The sequence below is a fragment of the Hylobates moloch genome, unplaced genomic scaffold (genome assembly GCF_009828535.3).
Source record: "Hylobates moloch isolate HMO894 unplaced genomic scaffold, HMol_V3 SCAFFOLD_1, whole genome shotgun sequence".
NCBI lineage: Eukaryota > Metazoa > Chordata > Mammalia > Primates > Hylobatidae > Hylobates > Hylobates moloch.
In genome coordinates, this window is record NW_026652276.1 from 152,962,596 (window position 1) to 152,984,510 (window position 21,915).

At 35.7% G+C, this 21,915-nt stretch overlaps 1 protein-coding gene and 1 long non-coding RNA gene across 3 annotated transcripts in view; one reads left to right on the forward strand and one right to left on the reverse strand.

The window, feature by feature from the left end:
• CRPPA (CDP-L-ribitol pyrophosphorylase A) overlaps positions 1-21,915 on the forward strand; it is a 340,764-nt gene that overhangs the window by 137,496 nt on the left and 181,353 nt on the right. The window contains exon 6 of the mRNA XM_058446710.1: positions 3,603-3,700. Coding sequence (XP_058302693.1) covers positions 3,603-3,700 — 98 coding nt within the window. The remainder of the gene's footprint in view (positions 1-3,602; positions 3,701-21,915) is intronic.
• The window catches only part of LOC131384629 (uncharacterized), a 63,590-nt gene continuing 52,792 nt past the window's right edge, over positions 11,118-21,915 (reverse strand). Inside the window, exons 3-5 of one of the 2 annotated variants that reach the window (XR_009215676.1) lie at positions 19,504-19,701; positions 15,287-15,371; positions 11,118-12,851 (exon numbers count right to left, since the gene is read on the reverse strand). This is a non-coding gene — a long non-coding RNA (uncharacterized LOC131384629). The remainder of the gene's footprint in view (positions 12,852-15,286; positions 15,372-19,503; positions 19,702-21,915) is intronic. The other variant, XR_009215679.1, reaches the window with a different exon arrangement.

The window sequence follows — 21,915 nt, forward strand, 5'->3', positions numbered from 1 at the left end:
CTGTTAATAAGAATTTAGATGAAATGAACACATTCTTGGGGAAATACACCTTACTAACCTGAGACAGAAAACAGAGAATGTGAATAATCATTCATCCATTTAAGATACTGAATTTTTATTAAAAGCTCTCCCACAAAGAAGCAGTTGGCTTTTACCAGTGAATTCTACAAAACCACTCAAAAGAAGACATGACACCAATCTTGCACACTTTCTAGAGAGTAGGAAAAACACTTACCAACTCATGTGAGAATAGTATAATTGTTTAATGGCAATATGACAGAGCCTTATAAGTAAGTAGAATTACAGGCTAACTTTTTTCATGAGTATAGAGCCAGTATTTGAAATTTTTCATTATCAGATAAAATTATAGATCGGAAAGAAATAAAACTTTATCACTCATCAGCATGTTTGTATATACCGAGAATTTAAAATCTATAAAACATCAGTTTATAAGTAAATGTAGCAAGGTTACTGACTATACAAGGTCTGTGTCAAAATGTATTTTTGTACATAACAACAAATAGGAAATTAAAAATCAGTTTATAGTGGTATCAACAAACAATTAAGAATAAATCTAACAAAAGATGAAAGGGGTCTGCACTGGAAACTACAAAGCACTATTGAAACAAAGATTTCAGGACATGGGGGACAAATCATGTTCATTTGGAAGGCTTGTTATTTTAAAGATGTCATTTCTATACCAAACTCAACAGATGTTTTTGTGGAAATGATGGTAAAAATTTATGTGGCAATGAAAGACTCCTAAACAACAAATGTTTTCTATTTAGGGTAACTGAAACATGGCATAGGATAAATGCCAAATAGATTTTTTTTTTCCCTTGAAACAGAGTCTCACTCTGTCACTCAGGCTGGAGTGTAGTGGCGTGATCTTGACTCACTGCAACCTCTGCCTCCCGAGTTCAAGCGATTCTCCTGCTTCAGCCTCCTGAGTAGCTGGGACTACAGGAGTGCACCATCATGTCCGGCTAATTTTTGTATTTTTAGTAGAGATGGGGTTTCACCATGTTGCCCAGGCTGGTCTTGAATTCCTGACCTCAAGTGATGTTCCACATTGGCCTCCCAAAGTGCTGGGATTACAGGCATGAGCAACTGTGACTGGCCAGCAAATAGATTTTGAATTCATTTTTTAAAAATATTTCATTTTTGTAAGTTGGTGGTAATATATCAGTTTTATTACTGTACACATGTTGGGTAGAGCTTAGAATTTTATAAAGAGGGATATGTGATGAAACAAGGCAAGGAAAACCTACATATGCTGTTTTGTATTAAAAAATTATTCTTAATGTTATGCATTATTTTACAAATTTATATAAATGTGGCACCATCACATTAATTGTTGCATTTGCAGATTACTTTGTACATTAAATTTCTTGGTTGTCCTAATGTTTTCATGAGGAGCTTTCAGAAATAAAACTGTTGGGGCTTTAGCCTAAGACATTACAAAGCCCAGATTTCTCTAAACATGTAATTTCATGATGTATAAGTTTGGGTTAACTTTGTTTTCAAAAGCCACTGCTTTTATGAGTTAACTTCTAAATGAAAGCCCTAGGACACTCTAGTTTCCAAGACAGCAAGGGATCCCTTTGATTTGATCTCACTAAGTATCCCACTTTAGAACTCACTACTAAATCATTTTATGGCTTTTGATATGGTTTGGCTGTGTCCCCACCCAAATCTCATCTTGAATTCTCATGTGTTGTGGGAGGGACCCGGTGGGAGGTAATTGAATCATGGAGGCAGGTCTTTCCCATGCTATTCTCATGATAGTAAGTCTCAAGAGATCTGGTAGTTTTAAAAAGGGGAGTTTCCCTGCACAAGCTCTCTTCTCTTGTCTGCTGTCATGTGAGATGTGCCTTTCACCTTCTGCCATGATTGTGAGACCTCCCCAGCCACATGGAACTGTAAGTCCAATAAACTTCTTTCTTTTGTAAATTGCCCAGTCTGTGGTATATCTTTATCAGGAGTGTGAAAACAAACTAATATAGCTTTCAAGTAATTCTCTTGGTTGTTGGTCACACTGTGTTTATGTGACTACCTACCTCAATACACATTAAAATCTTGTTTCTTTCTTATTTCTGATTGTTTGCAAAGCTCCTTTCTCCTCTCCTAAGCAAAATCTATTCCCCTTTCAAGAGTGAGCTCCTAGCTCATTGTATTATAGAGTTATCTGATCTTGTCTCCAGTTTCTCTCCAGCCACAATGATGTTCTGTAGCATTTACTGTCTAAAACATTCATTTGTGTTTTAATTATGTTGAATTTTATTAGCATCATGTAACTTAGAATTACAGATTTATTTTTTTGGATTTGAATCCTTTTTCTACTACTCATGTCCCTGTGGTCTTGGGCAAATTACTTCTCTGAATTCAAGCTTCCTGAATCTGTTACGTAGATTCAGAATGATACTAATCTTGTACGGTCATCATGAGGATTAGTATTCATATATAGCATATAGCTCCTGGAATACATAATATTCTTGTTAAGTAGGAGGTAGTAATAGCAGTGCTATTAACTGGTGGTATTATTTTCAATAACCTATTCTCCCTAGCTTTGCTTGAAATAATTATTAGCTATTGCTACATCAGTGATTTATATGGACCGTATTTTACAGAGTTGCTCAGGTAAGAAGCAGTTGGGTCAAAAGTTAATCAAACATACTTTTGATTCAGGAATCCTATCTTAAAATTAGGCTTTGTTTTCTTTATCCATGATATAATGCTATGTAATGGCTCTTTAACTGGCAGCTATATAGGCAATTTCCATATAGGATGCCTGAAACTTTGAAGAACTGCTGTTAATTATAAGACAGAAAGATGTGGATTAAGAAAAATTCTACTCAGATTTCAGCTCATGGTTGAACTTTGTATCATGAAAACAAGAGGTCAAGTTACCTTGAATCAGGGTAACTTCTGATTTGCCTGCTGTAGAGGAGGACTTCATATCTTTTGGAAGAATGCATCCAGGGTTTCCAGAGGTGACTATCACTGTGTCACATAGTTTATAAATTTTAAATCAGACCATCTCAGGCCTTTCAGATGTGAAGAAAATTCTTTCAGTTGTTTTTACTTGTTAGTGCAATAGTCAAAACAGGAACTTAATTGTACTGAATTGAAAATCTAGAGGAATGTCAAGGAACACGATGTACTTAACCAAGGCACTGGATGGCACATTGAATCTGTGCACAGGAGATAACCTATGGCCTAAAGAGTGAATCTCTTTGAGAAGTGGAAATCTATTAGGTTCTGGGAGACTCCTTATAAACATGGAAAGATTGAATTCTTGAACTTCAAATGGTTGTCACCTCTACTCCCTTCCAAATGCATCCTAAAATATCTTATTTCTGTTAGTTGCACAATGGCTGGTTCTTCACCCACAAAGAGTTCAATGGATAGATTTATGGACTTGGGTAGTAAACTGAATCAAGGCCATCTCAGTGTGTACACAGATTACTCCACTTGGCCTGAAATCAAAACCTCCCTATTCTTAATCAACAGCTAAGAACATCAGGTAAGTTTATGTTTCAGCATCCTAGGTCCTTGTTACGTGTTTTGTTTGAAACTTAAAACTTTTTTTTTAATTTCAGAGAGAATTTCCCAGGAGATTTGTGTAGTTATGGATACAAAAGAAGATAACAAACATGTAGGTCATCTTCTTGAAGAAGTGCTGAAAAGTGAATTAAATGTAAGTATTCAAAGACTGAGTTTGATAAACTTTGATTGCCAAAAATTTTATAGTATAAAGATATCTTTTTTGAAAAAAAATCATAAAAATCCCTTAATCGTAATGTTCTTATTATTTTGCCTCAATGAGATCCTTTGGTCTGCCAGCACTTAGGATCTGAAACATACTCCATCCCCCTTTTCATTCCTTTTGTGGATTTTTTTCCAGTGTCCATGTGTGATGACCTTTAGGAAGTCCTGCCTGATGCCTGCATTCCCCAGCGTAAGGCTGAGACTTGTCTTAAGAGGCATAGTGGTCAGCACATGCTAGATGCTTAGTAAAGTTTGTAGACTCTATGAAGATTAGAGAGATTATGAAGAGGGAGGGGGAAATAAGAGACATGATGACAAAAGGTGAAATAATCATGATATTGGAAAAGCGAGTAAATGTGAAGTGACCAACTTCCTAGTTAAACTCATATTTAATATTAGGGCTAGGCAAATAGAAGATGCAGTAAGTGTGAGGGTGTCTATAGGAACTCTTTATAATTTTACCACTGAGCACTGCCATTAATCATTTTTATGACAACTTTCAAGTATTTTGTTTGCCACACTTATTTTTATACATTTTAATTAATTTCCCTGTTTTCATTAAAATATATAACTTCTAATCCGAGTTTATGTTCAATATTTGATGACCTTTTGACAACGTACATAATTCTCATCAAAAGTAGAGGGTAAAAGTTGATTTCAGCTGTGCAATTTTTTTTTTTTTTTTTTTTTTGAGATGGAGTCTCACTCTGTTGCCAGGCTGGAGTATAGTGGTGCAATCTCAGCTCACTGCAACCTCCACCTTCTGGGTTCAAGTGATTCTCCTGCCTCAGCCTCCACCCTGCCCATTAGCTGTGTAATTTTATCATGATAGCACAGTTGGAAAGAGAATAGGCTCTGATATCAGACTGCTTGCACTTTGGATGTCAGCTCTGTTTCCTAATTTCCTTATCTGTAAGTTGAAACTGTTAATAACATCTGTGCTCTAAAGTTGCTGGGTGAGTTGAATAAAATGAATATATTTAAAGTGCTTAGAGAAGCATCTGGCATGCAGTACATTTTCAATGGATTTGAACTATAATTAAACTTTCAATGATAAGTTGGCAGAGTGGTGTGACAGTATTAGATAGTACAGACTGTTAGTTCCCATACTTCAGAGCTGTACTGGATACATGAGTTGTTAAAATTAACAAATTAACCAGTATCTTCTACCTCCTCCTTTCTAAAGAGTCTAATTTGAATTAGTATGCTTTAACTTAAACTTTATAGCTGAAAGATGACAGTGAACTTTCTTACTGTATACATTCTTACATTCATGTCATTACCTACTATCTCCCTCAAACAATTGTTTATTCTTAGTCATATAAGTAAGTATATATGTAATAGCCACTACAAATCCATATGTTGATATCTTAAAAATCATTTTGGTTTTCTGGAACTAATCCTCCAATAGATGCTCTAGTGAGGGCTCATGGGCACAGTATTCCCAAGTTCTTCCATGTGAATAAAATTATTCTTTTGCTCAAAATCTTCAAGGTGGTTTTGGCTAGATTAAAAGCAATCTTAATTCAGTAATTTTTTGTTGAGTATCTTCGATATGCCAATCTATTTTCTTTTGTCATAAAGTATTTTGGTCAAGTGTGATGAAAATCTGACTTTCTTTGTCTTGTAAGTGATTTAGTCTATTTGCCTGGATGCTCAAATAATTCTTTTCCTTTAAAGTCCATTTGTTTTACTACGGTTTTCTTAATTATAGTCATTTTGGCTGATATTGCTAGGTACATAGTGGATTCTTCTGTGTAGTTTCAAATCTTTTTATTTGACATTATGTCTTTAGTTTTTTCTGTTTGGTTACTTCAGTTTTCTTCAGAGATTCCTGTTGGATGAAGCTTACATGTTCTTTGGCCATCCACAGCTATTACATTCTCTTGAGTTTTTCTAATCTCTTAATTTCTCCTTAATTTTCTTACTTCTCATCTTTTATTTCTGTTCAGTCATTACCTTTTGTGTTTTTTCTAATTTAGTCTTCATTTCTGAAATATTTTTTAAATTTTTTCTCTTCTCATCACCTTGTTTCTAAGTTATTCCAAGTCTGACTTTTATAGTTCTGTCATTTTCTTAATTTCTTTTAGCTTATTAAATATGGGGTTACAGTCTTCATTTATTTTATGACTGGGTCTTTCTGACGTGCATGTGTTTCTGTAGGTACATTATTTTGCTCTTTAGTCTTTTTTTATTCTTTCTTTCTGTCATTCATATATATATATATATATATATATTTTTTTTTTTTTTTTTTTTCTTTCCGAAAGGATCTTGCTCTGTCACCCAGGTTGGGTGACAGAGTACTGGTACTATCATGGCTTATTGTAGCCTTGGCCTTGGCCTCCTGGGCTCAGGCGATCCTCCCATCACATCTTCCTAAGTAGCTGGGACCACAGGCACACAGTGCAATGCCCAGCTAATTTTTTTTTTTCGTTTTTGTAGAGACAGGAGTCTCCACATGTTGCCCAGGCTGGTCTCAAACTCCTGGCCTCAAGTGATCCTCTCACACTGGCCTCCCAAAGGGCGGAAATACAGGCATGGCCACTGCACCTAGCCCTATTGTTCCTTTTTAAGTAAAAGAGTTTTATCTAGTTTTAGGAGGAAGGGATGAGTCAAAATAACACCTCCGTGGCCCTCCTTTGCCTGCACTTTCTCTTTTCTTTATTCCTAGTTCCCCTCCCTTGGTCCATCTAGACTTCTCAGGCTGGTGCTTTAACATACTACGGTGCTTCTGTTTATTGGTTTTGAATGTGCTTTGGACCCAGACCCCGAGTTATCCCTAGCAGAGAATGTTCATGTGGCTTCCTTGTTATCAACTTTGAATTAAAGCCTACAAAGGTTTCTCCTAGTTTCTGTTGCTATTCTCAGAATGGAATGGCCTGCTAAGGTATCCAGAAAGTATCTGATGGTGATTTTGTTGTTTTCTGTCTTTCTTGGTTTACTCCCATTTTTTCCTACAGTTTCTTAAACTGTGTGTGTCTTTATATGTGCTACCAATTTATCCCTACCCACTAATATTATTTTTTTTTAGACACTGTCTCACTCAGTTGCCCAGGCTGGAGTGCAGTAGCGTGATCTCAGCTCACCACAACCTACACCTCCCAGGTTCAAATGATTCTCATGCCTCAGCCTCCCAAATATTGGTTTTATAGTAGATAATGTCTATAGGTTTTTGGCTTTGATATCCTCCTTGCTTTTTCTGTTTTTATGAAGGGTCTGCAGAGATTCAAAGACTAAAATCATATTTCTAGGTTTCCAGAATCTTTCTCCCCTTTATTTTTTGTATGCTCTCCTGGCCATTTATAATTTTTAAAGAGCACTTAAATTTCTCTTTTAATTTCAAGTATCTAATTCGTCTATAAATATAGACAGACATAGCAAATTTGGAATTTTTAAAAAATTAGGTTTGATGAAGTTAGGGATTTCCTTCATATAATAAAACTAAGAAGTATTCATATATTCAAAAGTAAGAAAATCACTGTTCCTCAAAAATTTCTTAATTGTAATATCTTCTTTTTTGGAGATAAATTAGGCTTTTTATTTATTTTTAATGAGGAGCTAATGTAGAACTTCTAAAACTGAACTGTGGGTGTCCTGTTATTTTACTCAGAGAATCTTGGCTCACCTTGAAAGGAGATATCGTTCCTGCTAAGCCTTCCCTGGCTTCTAAATTTGGTTAAAAAGAATTAAAAGCTTAAAAACCTGTTATGCCACACAAACTTAAGAGAATGCTTTCTCTTAGAAACAGCCACAATAGGCTGGGCACGGTGGCTCACGACTGTAATCCCAGCAATTTGGGATCCGAGGTGGGTGGGTCACGAGGTCAGGAGATCGAGACCATCCTGGCTAACACGGTGAAACCCGTCTCTACTAAAAATACAAAAAATTAGCTGGGCGTAGTGGCGGGCATCTGTAGTCCAAGCTATTTGGAGGCTGAGGCAGGAGAATGGCGTGAACCCAGGAGGCGGAGGTTGCAGTGAGCCGAGATCGCGCCACCGCACTCCAGCCTGGGCGACAGAGTGAGACTCCGTCTCAAAAATAAAATAAAATAAAATAAAATAAAATAAAATAAAAAACAGCCACAACACTGATTATGGAGTGTCAGGGGTAGTACTGAAATGGGAGTTCCCCTGGCCCCTTCGTAGGACTGGCTAAGGGGTTGTCTCATTTACTCAGCCCACAGCTCTCCACCTCTCATGGGACAGGGATCATGCAGGTGAGCATGTACAGGGGCCAGGACAAGTCCTTCTGGGCGCGATGGCAGGAATAGAACTTCATGCGGCTCCATGGCAGCATCTAGCGGGGTATCCATGACCCCTGAAGCTCCAGAGGACGTGTATTACATTGTGCTCTTTTACCTTTGCTGTCTACAAACAGCTTGAGTGTTTAATAACTCAGTGGAGAGTAGGATGGCAACCTTTTGCACCAGCCCTCTTGGTACCAGAGTTCTTGTTTGGTGTCCAGGAGGAATCAGGCTGCATCAGTTAATTGAAGGGTGGTGAATGTGGAGGATTTTACTGAGGAGTGGAAGTGGCTTTCAGTGGGATGGGGTGCTGGAAAGGGGATGGAGTGGAAAGGTGGTCTTCCCCTGGAGTTTGGCTGTCCCCTGCTGAACTCTTCTCTGAGGTCCTACCGTCAAGCCGTCGTTCTGAAGTCCCACCTTCAAGCCGTCCCTCTGAAGTCAAACTGCTTCTCTTTGACAACTGCTGCTTCTCTTCTAGCCTCTGCTGTTCCACTCTGCTGCCCTGCTGCCCCTCTGCCATCACTCTGCTAGTGGAGCTTGGGGTTTTTTATGGGTACAAGATGGGAGGCAGGGAGGGCCAAAAAGCAGCATTTGAGTGGGAAACAGGAATGCATGTTCTCACTTTGGGCCACAGTACCCAGGCCTAAGGGTGTGGCCCTCACCGAGGACTGCCCTCTTCTACCCAGTATTTCCCTGTCTCCTGTCTGTATCAGTACTATGCAGTTCTTTTCTCTTTAAAATAACCCTATGATTTCCCTCTTTATTTTACAAATAGAAATAGGGAAACTTGCAGTTTGATTTGCCTGAGATCATGTAAATAGTGAATGTAGATGCTAGTTGATTCAAAATGGTCTCTACTAATTAATATTCTTCTAAGGAAAGGTGAGATAAAAGACTGAGATTTTTAAGTTTGACAAAGGGCTAATACCTAATGTCTGAAAGACATCCCCTCAGGAAAGGATTTATGTAGTTTTATATACTTTTTCCCTTCCCTTATAAAGGTAAATGTATCTCATGACAGTTTTCAGCTTATAACTTACAAACACAAAATGCAATGTATTCTAACATTTTCACCTCTCAAAGCTTTCATCCTACTTTGAAAGGAATGTGTAAAAAGGATGAAGTCACCACTATTGAAATCCTGGCATCTGTAGGGGAGATCAGTGTGGGTGTGGAGCTGCTCAACACATAATGGGAGGATTGTTTTGTTAACATGAAAAGAAAAAATGTTTTCCTTTGAAATTAAGGGAAAAGATTGGGTATGTTTATTGTAATTATCTATACTAGAATTTTGCAACATACCTTACAGGTGAACCAAACATCTAACTTTAATGATACACACCAAATACCTGGAAGAGGTTGTTAAAAAGTTAAGTAAAGAGCTAACTTGGGGAGAGGCACCTCTCCTACTCCCCCCATTCACAGGCACTTTTCACTGATTCTTAAAGGACAAGGCTTTGCTATCAGTCTTGCTATTTTCCTCCTCTGTTTTTCTCAGCAATTTGAAGTATTTCACAGACCTTACCAGCTTTGAATATAGAGCTCTCCAGAGATAGATCAGGGTGGTAGACAGTTTTAAAGGGACCTCTCTCACTTCTTCCCAGTTTTCAGTAAATATCCAAAAATAGTTTATACTATATACTGAACTGAAGGAAGTAAGGAATTTATAAGTAGGAAGATATGATTAGTCTTTTATTCCTAAATTCTCTAGTTTATTTACCAAATAATAAATGCCTATCATGATATAGTCACTAGATATTTGAACTGAGCAAGTATGATATCCTATTTCCAAGGAGCATATTGTCCAGTTGGGGATAAAAAGTAAACGAATGCAAATTAAAATGTCAAATTGTGATGAATATTCTAAGGAAAACATAACTGTGCTTATGTAAGAGAGCCAGAGAAAATGACTTAGATTGGGAGTGGAAGGCAGTAAGTGAAATCTCTTGGCAGACGTGGTATTTAACTTAAGCCTTTAAGGGTAATAAATAATTATCTATTTAAAGAACAAACCAGAAGTAACAGTATGTGAAAGGCACATAAAGAGCTTCACTGGGGCACAGAAAGAAAATGTCAGTGGTTGGAGATGCAAATGGAGTGGAAATGGGAGTAGCAGGAGACAAGGAAAGAGCTGGGGACAGACCCAGAGACATCCTCGTAGGCTTTTTATGTTGAGTTTACCACGTCTACTGTTACCGTTGCTACTATTATCATTTATATATTGTTTTAAGGGGAAAATGAAGTGAGAGAAGACTTTATTTGAAAATGACATGATCCAGTTTACCTTTACAAGAAGACTATGCTGGCTGCTCCTCTTAAAAGTACAGTTCTACAGAGGAAACCTCTGCAGTATTTGTTTTCATACATCACGTTACCTCTAAATGCATATAAGCGTGTTCAACCCAATATTCATTCCTGTAATAAAAGAATGGAACTCCTAAAGAATGCTGATCTGTACTCTGAACAAACAGGGACTGTAGGGGCTTCCTAAAGAATGCTGATCTATACTGTGAACAAACAGGGACTGTAGGGGCTTTTCATGTATTTTGGTTATCCACTCCTTCCTGTTTCCTGGAAAACATAATTTAATTATTGTTTTGAGTAATCACAAATGACAAGCAGGGTGTAACTGAAAATCATGTGTAAAGCATGCTTTGATTTTGTTGAGGCTGTTCTACGGTACTTAGTTGTTTTTTTTTTTTTTTTCTTATGCCCTCAAGGTTGTGTCCAGTGTATGGATCTATGCCTTTTGTTATAGACCTCAGTAAATTCACTGTATGACGTATTAGTCAAACAAAACATCAAAAATAGCACATGCAATAAAGAAAAGCAGAGAGAAGATAAACAGAGCAAATTAAGCCACAGCAACATCCTAAGACCTATCCATAACAGTTATTTTATGCTTATTTTGATACATATTATAGTTTAGTGTGATATACAGGATTTTCATATGTTTGCACCTGAATACTGTATAGTTAATAACAGTGAAATAACACCGGAAAGCTACTTTTTTCTCTTGCGCCTCTCACTCTGAACAGCACCACATTTATGTGGTGTATGCATTTGTATAAAAGAATGTAGAAACTAGCCAAAAACCATCTCATTAAATCCATTTGGTTTATTTGATATGTTAGCCAGATTTCCTGAGCAATTCTCCAGAGGTGGAAAGAAACTCCAAAATGATAGACCACCTAGTTGAAGAAGACGGTATGAATTATATTGATGTTGTATTAAATAAAATTAACAATTTATATGATTGTCATGGTTTTAAAATATTAATTGAGGGAGCTAGGATAATTTGCTTTAAATGCTATTTTCTCTATTTTTTCTTTGTATTTCACATATCTTCATCTTTTTAATTGTTTATATTCTTGAAATACAGGAACCTGTTGAAATATTACTCTTCCTAAAGGAACCAGATGGTTAATCTGTAAAAATGGTCTTTTGCATCTTGTCCGCTTAGAAATGAGGTAATTGCTTACAAGTTCTGGACAACCATTATACTAAGCTTACAAAATAAAAACAGAAACCAGCCACCACCAATTTTGGGGCATGTATTCATAAAGTCAAGTCTTAGCCTTTAACTCAGGAAATTTTTTGATTTTACACATAAATATGTTTAGAAGGAAAATCCGTATAAAAAGTTGACAAAGTTGTTTTTATATGTAGATTATAGTTAACCTTCAACAATTGATTTTGAAGAATGTTATATACTAAATTGCTTATGCTATTTAAATTGAAATGTAGTTTCAGAACTCAGTCATTTCACTTCATTTCATTAATTTTTTTTCTCCAATTATAGGATACATGATGTTTGCAAAGCATCATTTTGAGCTTATGTTATCCCTAATAATTGAGTTTGGAAATGTATTTTATGTCAAGTATTTATGTGTAGTATAATTTTACTTTACAATGCCACAAAGTAGGTTATTCTGTTGTTCTAGTAGCTTTAGCTAAACAATGGTTCCAAGGTTTTGGTGGTTCTGGGAACACTGAATCAAATATACCACTTTGCGCTTATAACCACAGTACATTATTCATGTTATCTTGTTACCGGAAAACTTCTTTCCAAGGCCTACAACTTGTGTTAAAAAAAGTTTATCTTTCTCTCTTACGTTGGCACTATATACCTTAAATAACTATTCAGTATATGAGGGTAAAAAAAAGTCTATACAGCCTGATCCATCATTTAAGATCTTCTGCAATCTACACTGACGTTTTTTGTCACAATGCTATTGCTGTTGTGGCTCAACATGTCTTGAAACAATTAGTCTTCTACCTCTTTTGCACTCTATTCTACTGGATTACATGCCTTCTCTATTTGTCAATTTTATGTTTTAAGGCTTAGTTGATTACTGTTTCCATGAACTTGTCCCCAATCTTTTTTTTTAGTTATTGGATCTCCTAAATTACTCATCAATAGTTGTGTCATTCTACATATCCTGCTTATTATTTATCCATTTGCGCATCTCTTTCACCGTCTCTTATCACTGATCCCTCACACAGTGCTGTGGAGATGGAAGGAGTCAGATAAATAGTTGTGGTTAAAGATGAGAGCATGATGAACCAGTAAGCTTCTGGAGTACCTCTCTACCGGGCCAACAGCCAAATATGTTGCTGGAGATAAAGAGGTAGCCTCTGGGCATCCATCAATCATGGGAACAGTTGAGAAGAGTTTAAAACACAAAGCATACTCAAGAAGTTCGAACTGATTTTCTAACCAGAAGAAAAAACTATGTTCACAAAAGGAGGGAAGACAAGGTGCTGGTAGCAGATGTTGCAGAGATTAGATGAGCTGGAGTTAGCAACAGTGATGAAATTGGTGGTGAGCAGCCTTCTGTCAGGAAAGAAAGACAGTGTTGCAGAAATGAGCACTGCAGAGGGGACCTTCTAGTGGAGTGAAGAAAATAAGCCATAAGCAATATTTTTAAAATGTATTCTGTAGACTCTACAGTAAGATTCTATATTACATATTTGAGTCTATTTTTCTATATTGTCTAGAAATGTACTGTTTAAAAAATATTCTATGGTATATACATAATTCTGAAACAAGTCACATGATCGAGTTTTTATTCAAAATGTAATTTATCCTTAGTATTTTTTAAATATTTTGAACCTCTAAGCTAAACAATGTATATTCAACAGGCTACTAATAAGTCATAATGGGAAAGTTGTATGAGAGGGAAATTTTATGTATAAATATTGCAAGTATATTTCTCAAAGAAGAGAAATATACATTAATGAAAAATAGTTCGCTTATTACATAGGGTTTGATGGCAGTTTTTAGGTTGAACAAATATTGGGATGGTGTCTGAATATTCCTTAAAAGACTATTGCATGATTTTCTTGGGATTACATGTGAAAGGACTCTTCAGTAAGCTATTCATACATATTATAGCTGATTTTAATTTTCTTTATTTTCTATCATTTTGTAAATCTAGGTGGAAAATGGAGGTTGTTGAGAACCTTTTTAATATTTCTTATCTAGACATTTTGAGAACAATTGTCACATTTGCAGTACAATATCAATCATGTAATTTAAGTGATTGTCATTTTATCATCACATGATTTTAATATGGAAACAGGCTGCAATTGTACTTCTATATACAGTTGTCCCTCAATTTATATGGGGGTTCTAGGACCTACCTTTCTGCTCTACAAATATCACAATTTATGGGTGCTCTAATCCCTTACATAAAATGAAATAATGTTTACATATAACCTATATACATCTTCCTATATATGTTAAATCATCTTTAGATTACATACAGTCCCTAATACAATATAAATGCTATATAATTATACTGTATTTTTATAAATTTGTATTTTTATTGTTTAGTTTTGTTTTTCAAATGTTTTTGACCCATGCTCGAATCCTTAACTGTGGAACCAACAGATTCTGAAGGCAGACTGTACATTTAGGCAGCATCTTTATTACTTAGGAAAAATAAAACTTTATGCATTTAAATTAAATTACGTTGTAAACTTAGCAAGAATTTGAAGGAAGAAAGTTGAATTAATGAATTGTTTAATTTTAGTCATTTATGTTTGCTATACCAATATATGTAATAAAGATAAAGGCAATGGCTTTGGCTTAGTAAGGTTGCAGTTTTCTTTCATTTGCTAGATGAGGACACACTCCTCAGTAAATATCTACTCAAAATGAGAGAGGGCTTTTAGATTATGTGGATTCAAATGATAGAACCTTTTGCTGGCTCAAAGTGTGATCCAGGCATCAGTTATATCAGTATCAACTGTAAGCTTCTTAGAAATGTTTATTCTTAGCTTTACCCCAAATCTAAAAGAATTAAAATCTGCATTTCTAACAGGATTCTCAGAAATTCCCATAGACATTGAAATTCGAGAAATACACATCTAAAATTTATTTTGTTTTCCCATTAGGCTATAAACTTCTTGGGGGCAGAAACCTGTCTAGTCATTGACGTGGTCTCAGTATACAATTTAGTGTCTGGCTTGTAGCTATCAATAAATATTGGTCAAATGAATGAAATTATATTAATCCATCAATGGCTAAGATACTCTGTTCTTTGTGACCTTGTTTTATTTTTAATTAAGACAGATAGGATTTGTTCATTTTAACTTGCCAGTTCTCAGCTTGCAAATGTTTTATGCATTACTAATAAATATAAAGGGATCATATTACTGTTTGTATCTTTTTCACATATCATTAGTGATTTCCGCTAATAGGTACAGAACACGCCTGCCAAACATGATATATGAGTTAATGCCAGTCGTTTCCCATCTACTACACACTGTCTTTTAGTTATATTATAATCTGTCATGAAAGCTCGACAGAAAGAAGAGCACGGTGGTATTTTGCAGCTTTACAATTTGTGTTGACACTATCCAACTTTGGATGTATAATAAAACGGGGCTGGGTGCGGTGGCTCATGCCTGTAATCCCAGCACTTTGGGAGGCCGAGGCGGGTGGATCACCTAAGGTCAGAGGTTCGAGACCAGCCTGGCCAACATGGCAAAAGCCCTATTCTACTAAAAATACAAAAATTAGCCAGGCGTGGATACCACTGCACTCCAGCATGGGTGACAGAGCAAGACTCTGTCTTAAAAAATAAAATAAAATAAAAAAATAAAACAGGAGCCTTAAATTCTTTGTGTTAGGTGCTCAAGGTTTGTTAAATTTAGAGCTTGTCATTTTCCATTCCACGGTCCTTGTAGTGTTGCATCAGAACAGTAGTTGGCTTTCAATGTGAGTTTTAACAGTGCGAGAGGGATGCACAAAGGAAGACTTACCACAATAATGTCTTCTACCACCAACTGCTCAGCACATGTTTAATGCAGTGGGTCAGAAGCACTTGACATTACTTTGATATCAAATCTGAAGATTGCAATTGGAGGACACTTCTTAAATACTTTGTACACTATCCAGGACCCAGAAACATCACAGTTAAGGGAATGTGTATACTGGCAATTAAGATTGTTAGTACTTAATTGACTTCCTCCAGAATACATGTTCCTCCCCCACACCCCTTCCCCTGGAGTTGACTTTGGGACATGTAGAATTACTCCTCTCTGGGTAAGGGTCTTGTGATATCTGTGACAAGGTAATAGTACCTAGAGTAACACTGATGTCCAGTGTGCTTTAGAGGTTATGTATGTGGACCTGGGAGTTCAAACCGACCTGAGTCTGAGTGCTAGCCCCTTACAGCCTGTGTAATCTTAGATTATGCAAACTTTTGTGCCTGTGCTGCGTTATCTATAACATGAGGATGATGATAATACCTGCTCGTGCATAGGTGTACTATGCAGTTTTAACAAGATAGTTGTTAAAAGTATTTAGCATAGATTCTGGCAAGTTATAAAGCCTCAATAAATATAATATATTAAATGTAAAGGGATAATGGACATATGTTTTAAAGGGTCCTCTAAAAGTGGAAGTTAAGAAGTGAGTAGAGTTATAACAGCAAGCATTTAATATAGCACTGTGCATTAGGTGACCCAAAACATGAATGCTACTGGGTCTTTACATATATTCAAAGATCAATGACTTGTCAGTACACACATTAGGCTTTAGACTTCCTAGAACAGTAGTTGTTGGGAAAAGTCCTTGGACTCAGACAGAGGCAGTGTCCACTGCATTACGCAGCACTGCAAATGGATCTTCTGGGCTGAATGTTAGACTCCAGTCTTTGTGCTGTGACTTTTAAGTTGCATAGTGAGGGAAGCACCAGTCCTTTTCCTTGTGCGATAAGAGATAGGGATCCAATAGCAGTGCAATGTCTCATAACCTTGGTTATAGTACTATTCTGCCTACCTAGCATCTAGGATTGGGAGAGTATCCAACCTGCTTTAGTATGACCAGCTAGCTAGGGTTTAAGTCCTATGGTGGCAGGTCATGAAGTGGAAGGCCACTGGTATGATCCAACAGCTTACCATTCATGGTTAGCAGCCTGTAGCTTATATAACCTAGCCGACTGGTAAGGTTTATTTATTAGCTTACAACTCTACCAGGATTGACTTCCTTAAAGCCTTCTATGAGGACAAGCTATAGAGAAGACATCTTGGAAAAGTTAACTCTTTCCCTTCACATATTAGCTTAGCCAATCCTCATATCAATTCTATGATGTACTCATTTTACTGAGGAGTAAACTGAGCCACAGGACTTATGTAACTTACCTAAAGTCACACAGCAACGTTGTTCTGGAGATAGATTCAAACCCAGGGATCTTGGTACCAGAGTCCATGCTCTTTACTACACACATGCACACACATACAAAAAGAAAAGCTTAAAAGCTTATTCTAAGAAATAGTAAATGCTGAATGCTAGATAGGCAAAAAGGGATGTTAATTGCTGGCATGTTCACAGAGTGAAAAGAAAATACATCTCTCTGTAAGTCACTTGTTTATACCTATATTAATGCCATTGTTTGAATGGTAGAGAGGCTAGAAGTTGGAAGATTCAGACTCAGAGATGACCCAGCCAACGTTTTCTGTAAAAAGATGATTGACTTTTCAGAAACATGTATTTGAACCTCTGACTCATGGGAATTGAACCAAAACCTTTCAGGCTTAGTTAGGCCTTAATGCTTTTTGAAATGAAAACTTTTTTGACAATCCATCTTTATTCCTAATATCCATGCTTTATATAGTATTAATATTGTGAATACACGGATGTTTGCATTTAGTTTGTGGTAAATCTTTCCTAAACTCTTATTTGTTACGATGTAAGGAAAGTTTGATTTTTTTTGTTGTACTTTAATTTACTGAACACATTGGAAGGTTGTTTTAAATTTTGTTTAAATGTCCTTTGAACCAAAATATTTACAGAAGAAATTCTAGCCAGCAGATTGTTCCATTTGTTGTGTTTGAGTGTGGAAACATCAGGAATGACAGCATATGATGATGCTTAGGACTTTTTTTTTTTTTTTATAAACAACCTAATAGCGTTGTCTGTTGAGGTCTTTGTTGATTAAAAGTGTCACAGATACCTTTGCTATATTTAGGTAAAATCTAAGTTTCTTTACTCAAGCATGGAAAATACTGATTGTTTTCTGGTTGGGAGGAAAGCAGTATGACTAAAAGAGTTAGAAACAACTATTAAGAGTCTCAAGAAGAAAAAAATTGCAGTTTGGTTTTTCAAGAGTACAAAAATACTAATATTTGATAACTTATGTAAATATTGTGTATGCATTTCTTTCTTAGTTTATGGGCATTAGCCAAAGAATGACTTTAAGTGCAGTTTTAAATGTATCATGTAACTGAACAAATATATTTTAATTACAATTACAATAACACTATGTGGCTGGGCATTGTGCTTTCCATATATCTATATTGTACATTCTTTTTTTTTTATTTTGAGATGGAGTTTCACTCTGTCACCGAGGCTGGAGTGCAGTGGCGCGATCTCAGCTCACTGCAACCTCTGCCTCCCAGGTTCAAGCAATTCTCTGCCTCAGCCTCCCAAGTAGCTGGGATTGCAGGTGTCCACCACCATGCCCGGCTAATACTTGTATTTTTAGTAGAGATGGGGTTTCACCATCTTGGCCAGGCTGGTCTTGAACTCCTGACCTCAGGTGATCCACCCACCTTGGCCTCCCAAAGTGCTGGGATGACAGGTGTGAGCCACCGCGCCTGGCCTACAATTGTGTATTCTAAGAATGTATATCTTATTAACTGTTAAAGTTTAAGAAATACATAATAGCTTTGAAGAAGCAAGTAGATATTGAAGTCAGTATGGGCCGAAGTTGTCATAGGTATGAATGAGCCCAGTATTTGTGACAATAGAGAAAAATTTCTTTAGAGTTTAAGAATGTTTGTGTTGAAGAGTGGAATGGGTGGCTAGGATTTGAATAGGTAGAATATAAGTAGACTATGAAGGGCTTTAATGTCAGTCACTATTTTAGATTTAATCTAATGGGAGTTACACACATATACATGTAATATGTATATAAAGTTACATGTTCTTAATGAGAAAAATGAAGCTCTTCTAGGAATACTTAAAATACTCTTAATGGTTAGGGAATACTTGCCTTTTGTCTAAAGATGTACAATATAAATATAAAATAATTCCTTAAAGTACTTAAAAATAGTAGTGACAGCCAGGTAAATACGATAAAGATCATTCATAAAATCTTCCTTCTCCATTGCTTTAAAAACAATAGAAAATAAGCAAAATTAACAGCAGCCAAACAAACACGAGGGGCCCCACTTAATGCATACATTTTTAAAAGTAACAGTCAAGAAAGTAAGTGCAGATGATAATCTGGCTGATGTCTTCTAAACCCTGCCTGTGGATCTCCCAGACCTTGTAATTGGGGCAAAAGTTGGTTCATTAAGATAATTCTTCTAGTTTTAACTTAGAAGCAGATTGAGAAGCTGAAGTGTGAGAGCCAAGGAGTATCCTTTAAAAGTAGAAAATATCTCAATTTTCTGTGGCATCTCATAGAGACAGAGAAAACTATCAGTGTCTGATTTTGTTTTAACACTCTTAATTCATAGAAAATAACCAGGAAAAGCACAATTTCTACTTAAAAAATTATAATGCACGTAAGTAAGAAGTAAACCTGGATGAAACCTGAGACCTCTTCCTTCTCCCAAATTGTATCTTTTTGTTCTGTAGAAGAACTCAGTGAGAATCTGAATTCAAGGTTAAAAATTCAAAACACAACATTGTAAGAGATTAACAGTGATTGAATAGGAAACAAAATTATTATGAAAGCAGCACTATTAAAGAACTAGTCTCTTAGAGAAACAATACAGCAAGTCAGATAACTGAGGGGAGAAAAGTCAAGATAATTGCAGCATATTCCAATTAAAAAAAATGGTAGCTAAAGTAGAGTAGGTGTTTAGATGACTAAGGCAGCCAATGTGTGGACACTTTTCATATATCAAGTAGAAAAATCAAATTCTTCAGAAAGCTAAAAGAAAGTTTCCTTGAACTAATTCTATTTGATCTAAAAGGGCATATTTTCAGGAAAAGTTGAGAAATAACAATTCGTAATAAAACTTACTGTGGTTGATTTGGAAATTCCCCATGAAGAATACTTCAGGAAGACATCAAGATGCAAAACCCATAAACTAGCAAAACGTAGGATGGTCCGACCTCATATATCTACAGTATTCATTCCAAATATAATGAAGCATTATCTACAAACATCTGAGGGGATGAAGGTGAAATCCAAGAATATCACCACAAGCCAAGTTTTCCTCTGGTAATAAAGACAAAAGAAAAAAACCTCAAATGTAACCACTATGAGTACTTGGAAGGGCAATGGGGGGTGGGGTGGGGGAAACTGCTTGACATTGAAATCTAAGAAAATGAATGGAGAATGGCTGAATGACAAATGGAATATAAGAAGCAGAAGGAAAACATGTAACAATTAAAAGTAGTGGCACAGTGATTGCAGATCTGTGAGGGAAAGTATGAACCAAATTTTTATTCCTAGATAAACTATTCTTAAGCAAAAACTCAAAGAACCTAAAAATGATTGGCTTTTCTTAAAAAAAATTGCTCCAAAACAACCAACTACTTGCCCATATTCATCTAATAATGTGAATTAAAATGAAAAATTTAGAATTGGGGAAAATTTTGTTAAGTCACTTTCCTTGAAGGTAGATAATGTCTAATGTTAATTATGGCCACAAAATAGAATAAGAATCTAATAAACTTTTTAGATTTAAAACAACATGATTGACCAGACCTAGGCTATGGGTAGAACTTAAAATGTGCTATCTCCTTCTCTCACAGAAAGAAGTCAATGAATACTGACTTACAAAAAGAAGTGAGTTGTCATTAAGAGTGCAGTGTCTTTATCCTGCTCCTAGCACCTCTTCTTAACCTTTAGAAATTAAACTTCCTGGAAATGAATTATCTGAAATTTAGCAATACTTTTGGTTTTACTACATTTGGTTTTCATTCACTAAAATTACATAATTTAAAATGACATGCATATTATTCCATTTTAATACAACATTCATACTTTTAGTCCTTCATTTGTCTTTCTTGGTTACTACATATATTATTCATAGAGAATTGTTGGAATGATACTTACCTTTCAGAGTAATTATTTCTATGTAGTATTTTTTGATGAGTTTTTATTTTTAAAGAACTTTCCCACATTGTTCATTTTAAGAACGTACACTATTTTCTTGACACAAGATGTTTTTCTTTAAAAAACTAGTGGCAAAGTTTTGTTTTTGTTTTTAAAATTATTAAGCATTTGCTAGTGGTAAAAACATGAATGTTTCTGTCCTCAAAGATCCTAAGCTCTGTCCTAAAGAAATTTATTTTAATACTTCAAAAAAACTGAATCAGAATATCTCTCATGTTTTCATTCTCTACATGCAGAAGGAAATTTTAAAGTAAGATTTTTTTTTTTTCTGAGTTCAGAATTCACTTGTGCATCTTTGTTGAAGTTAAGATCTGGTGGTATGGTTGCCTTATTTCATATCTGTGAAGTCAGAAACTTGGCAGGATGTGAGACTATACCTTACGTGCATGCAAATAAGTCAGCCTGACACAGTATCATAGATATTGGTGGAAGATCTGAGACTACAGGGTCAGAGAAAAGACCATTTATAACCATAGTAGTAGCAAGAACAAAAATGTAGCACTCGTTTTTTTTCTGAATTCCGATTTCCATGGAGAGATGCAGTTAGGGTTAGTTGTTGCTGGGCAGTAGGGTTCTTTAAAAAGAACCTTGATAGTAGGAAACCCTGGCCTTATAAAGGCAAATCAGCCCATCTGCTCCTCAAGAGATAACTCTGGAATGCCAAGTAAGCCTAATCCAGACAGAGAGATGTCCCCATCTTACTGGAAAATAAATCTGTTCTAGGAAGAAATATCTCTATCTCTGCAATTTGCACAAACATCCTTGCAGAAAAAGTATGGAACAAGTTAGCTGTTAATGCCTTTGAAAATGTTTGAATACGTGAGGGACTTTTGAAAAATTGTCTCCCTGTAATATCTAGATGTTACCACTTGATCAAACTTACTATCGCAGACTGGATACTGGTTTCTTTTTTTATTGTAGTGTTAATATATTGTTGATGACTATGGACTTTTTGGCTTTTTTCTTAAAAATCTTTGAGCTTTATGCTCAATGTGAATTTTAAACTGAACTAAAATTTTTAAAATTTAATAGCCAACTAATTTCTAGAGCAAAGCTAAGACCTTGAAAACTTTCCTTTCTCATTCTCCAGTATTTTGTCAAAATTATAGCAAATTAAGCTACTAAATAGATAATGTACAGAGTTACAGAGTTTAATGTTTTACTAAGGAACAGCACTGTATTATTTTTAGAACTATGAAATGTAAAGCATTCTAAATGTAATACCAGTAAGAATCACTGAAATGTGATTTCCTGTGGAATTATTACAGCAAAGATACCACAGATCCCTTGTCGAGTAATTCTTAAGTTTTT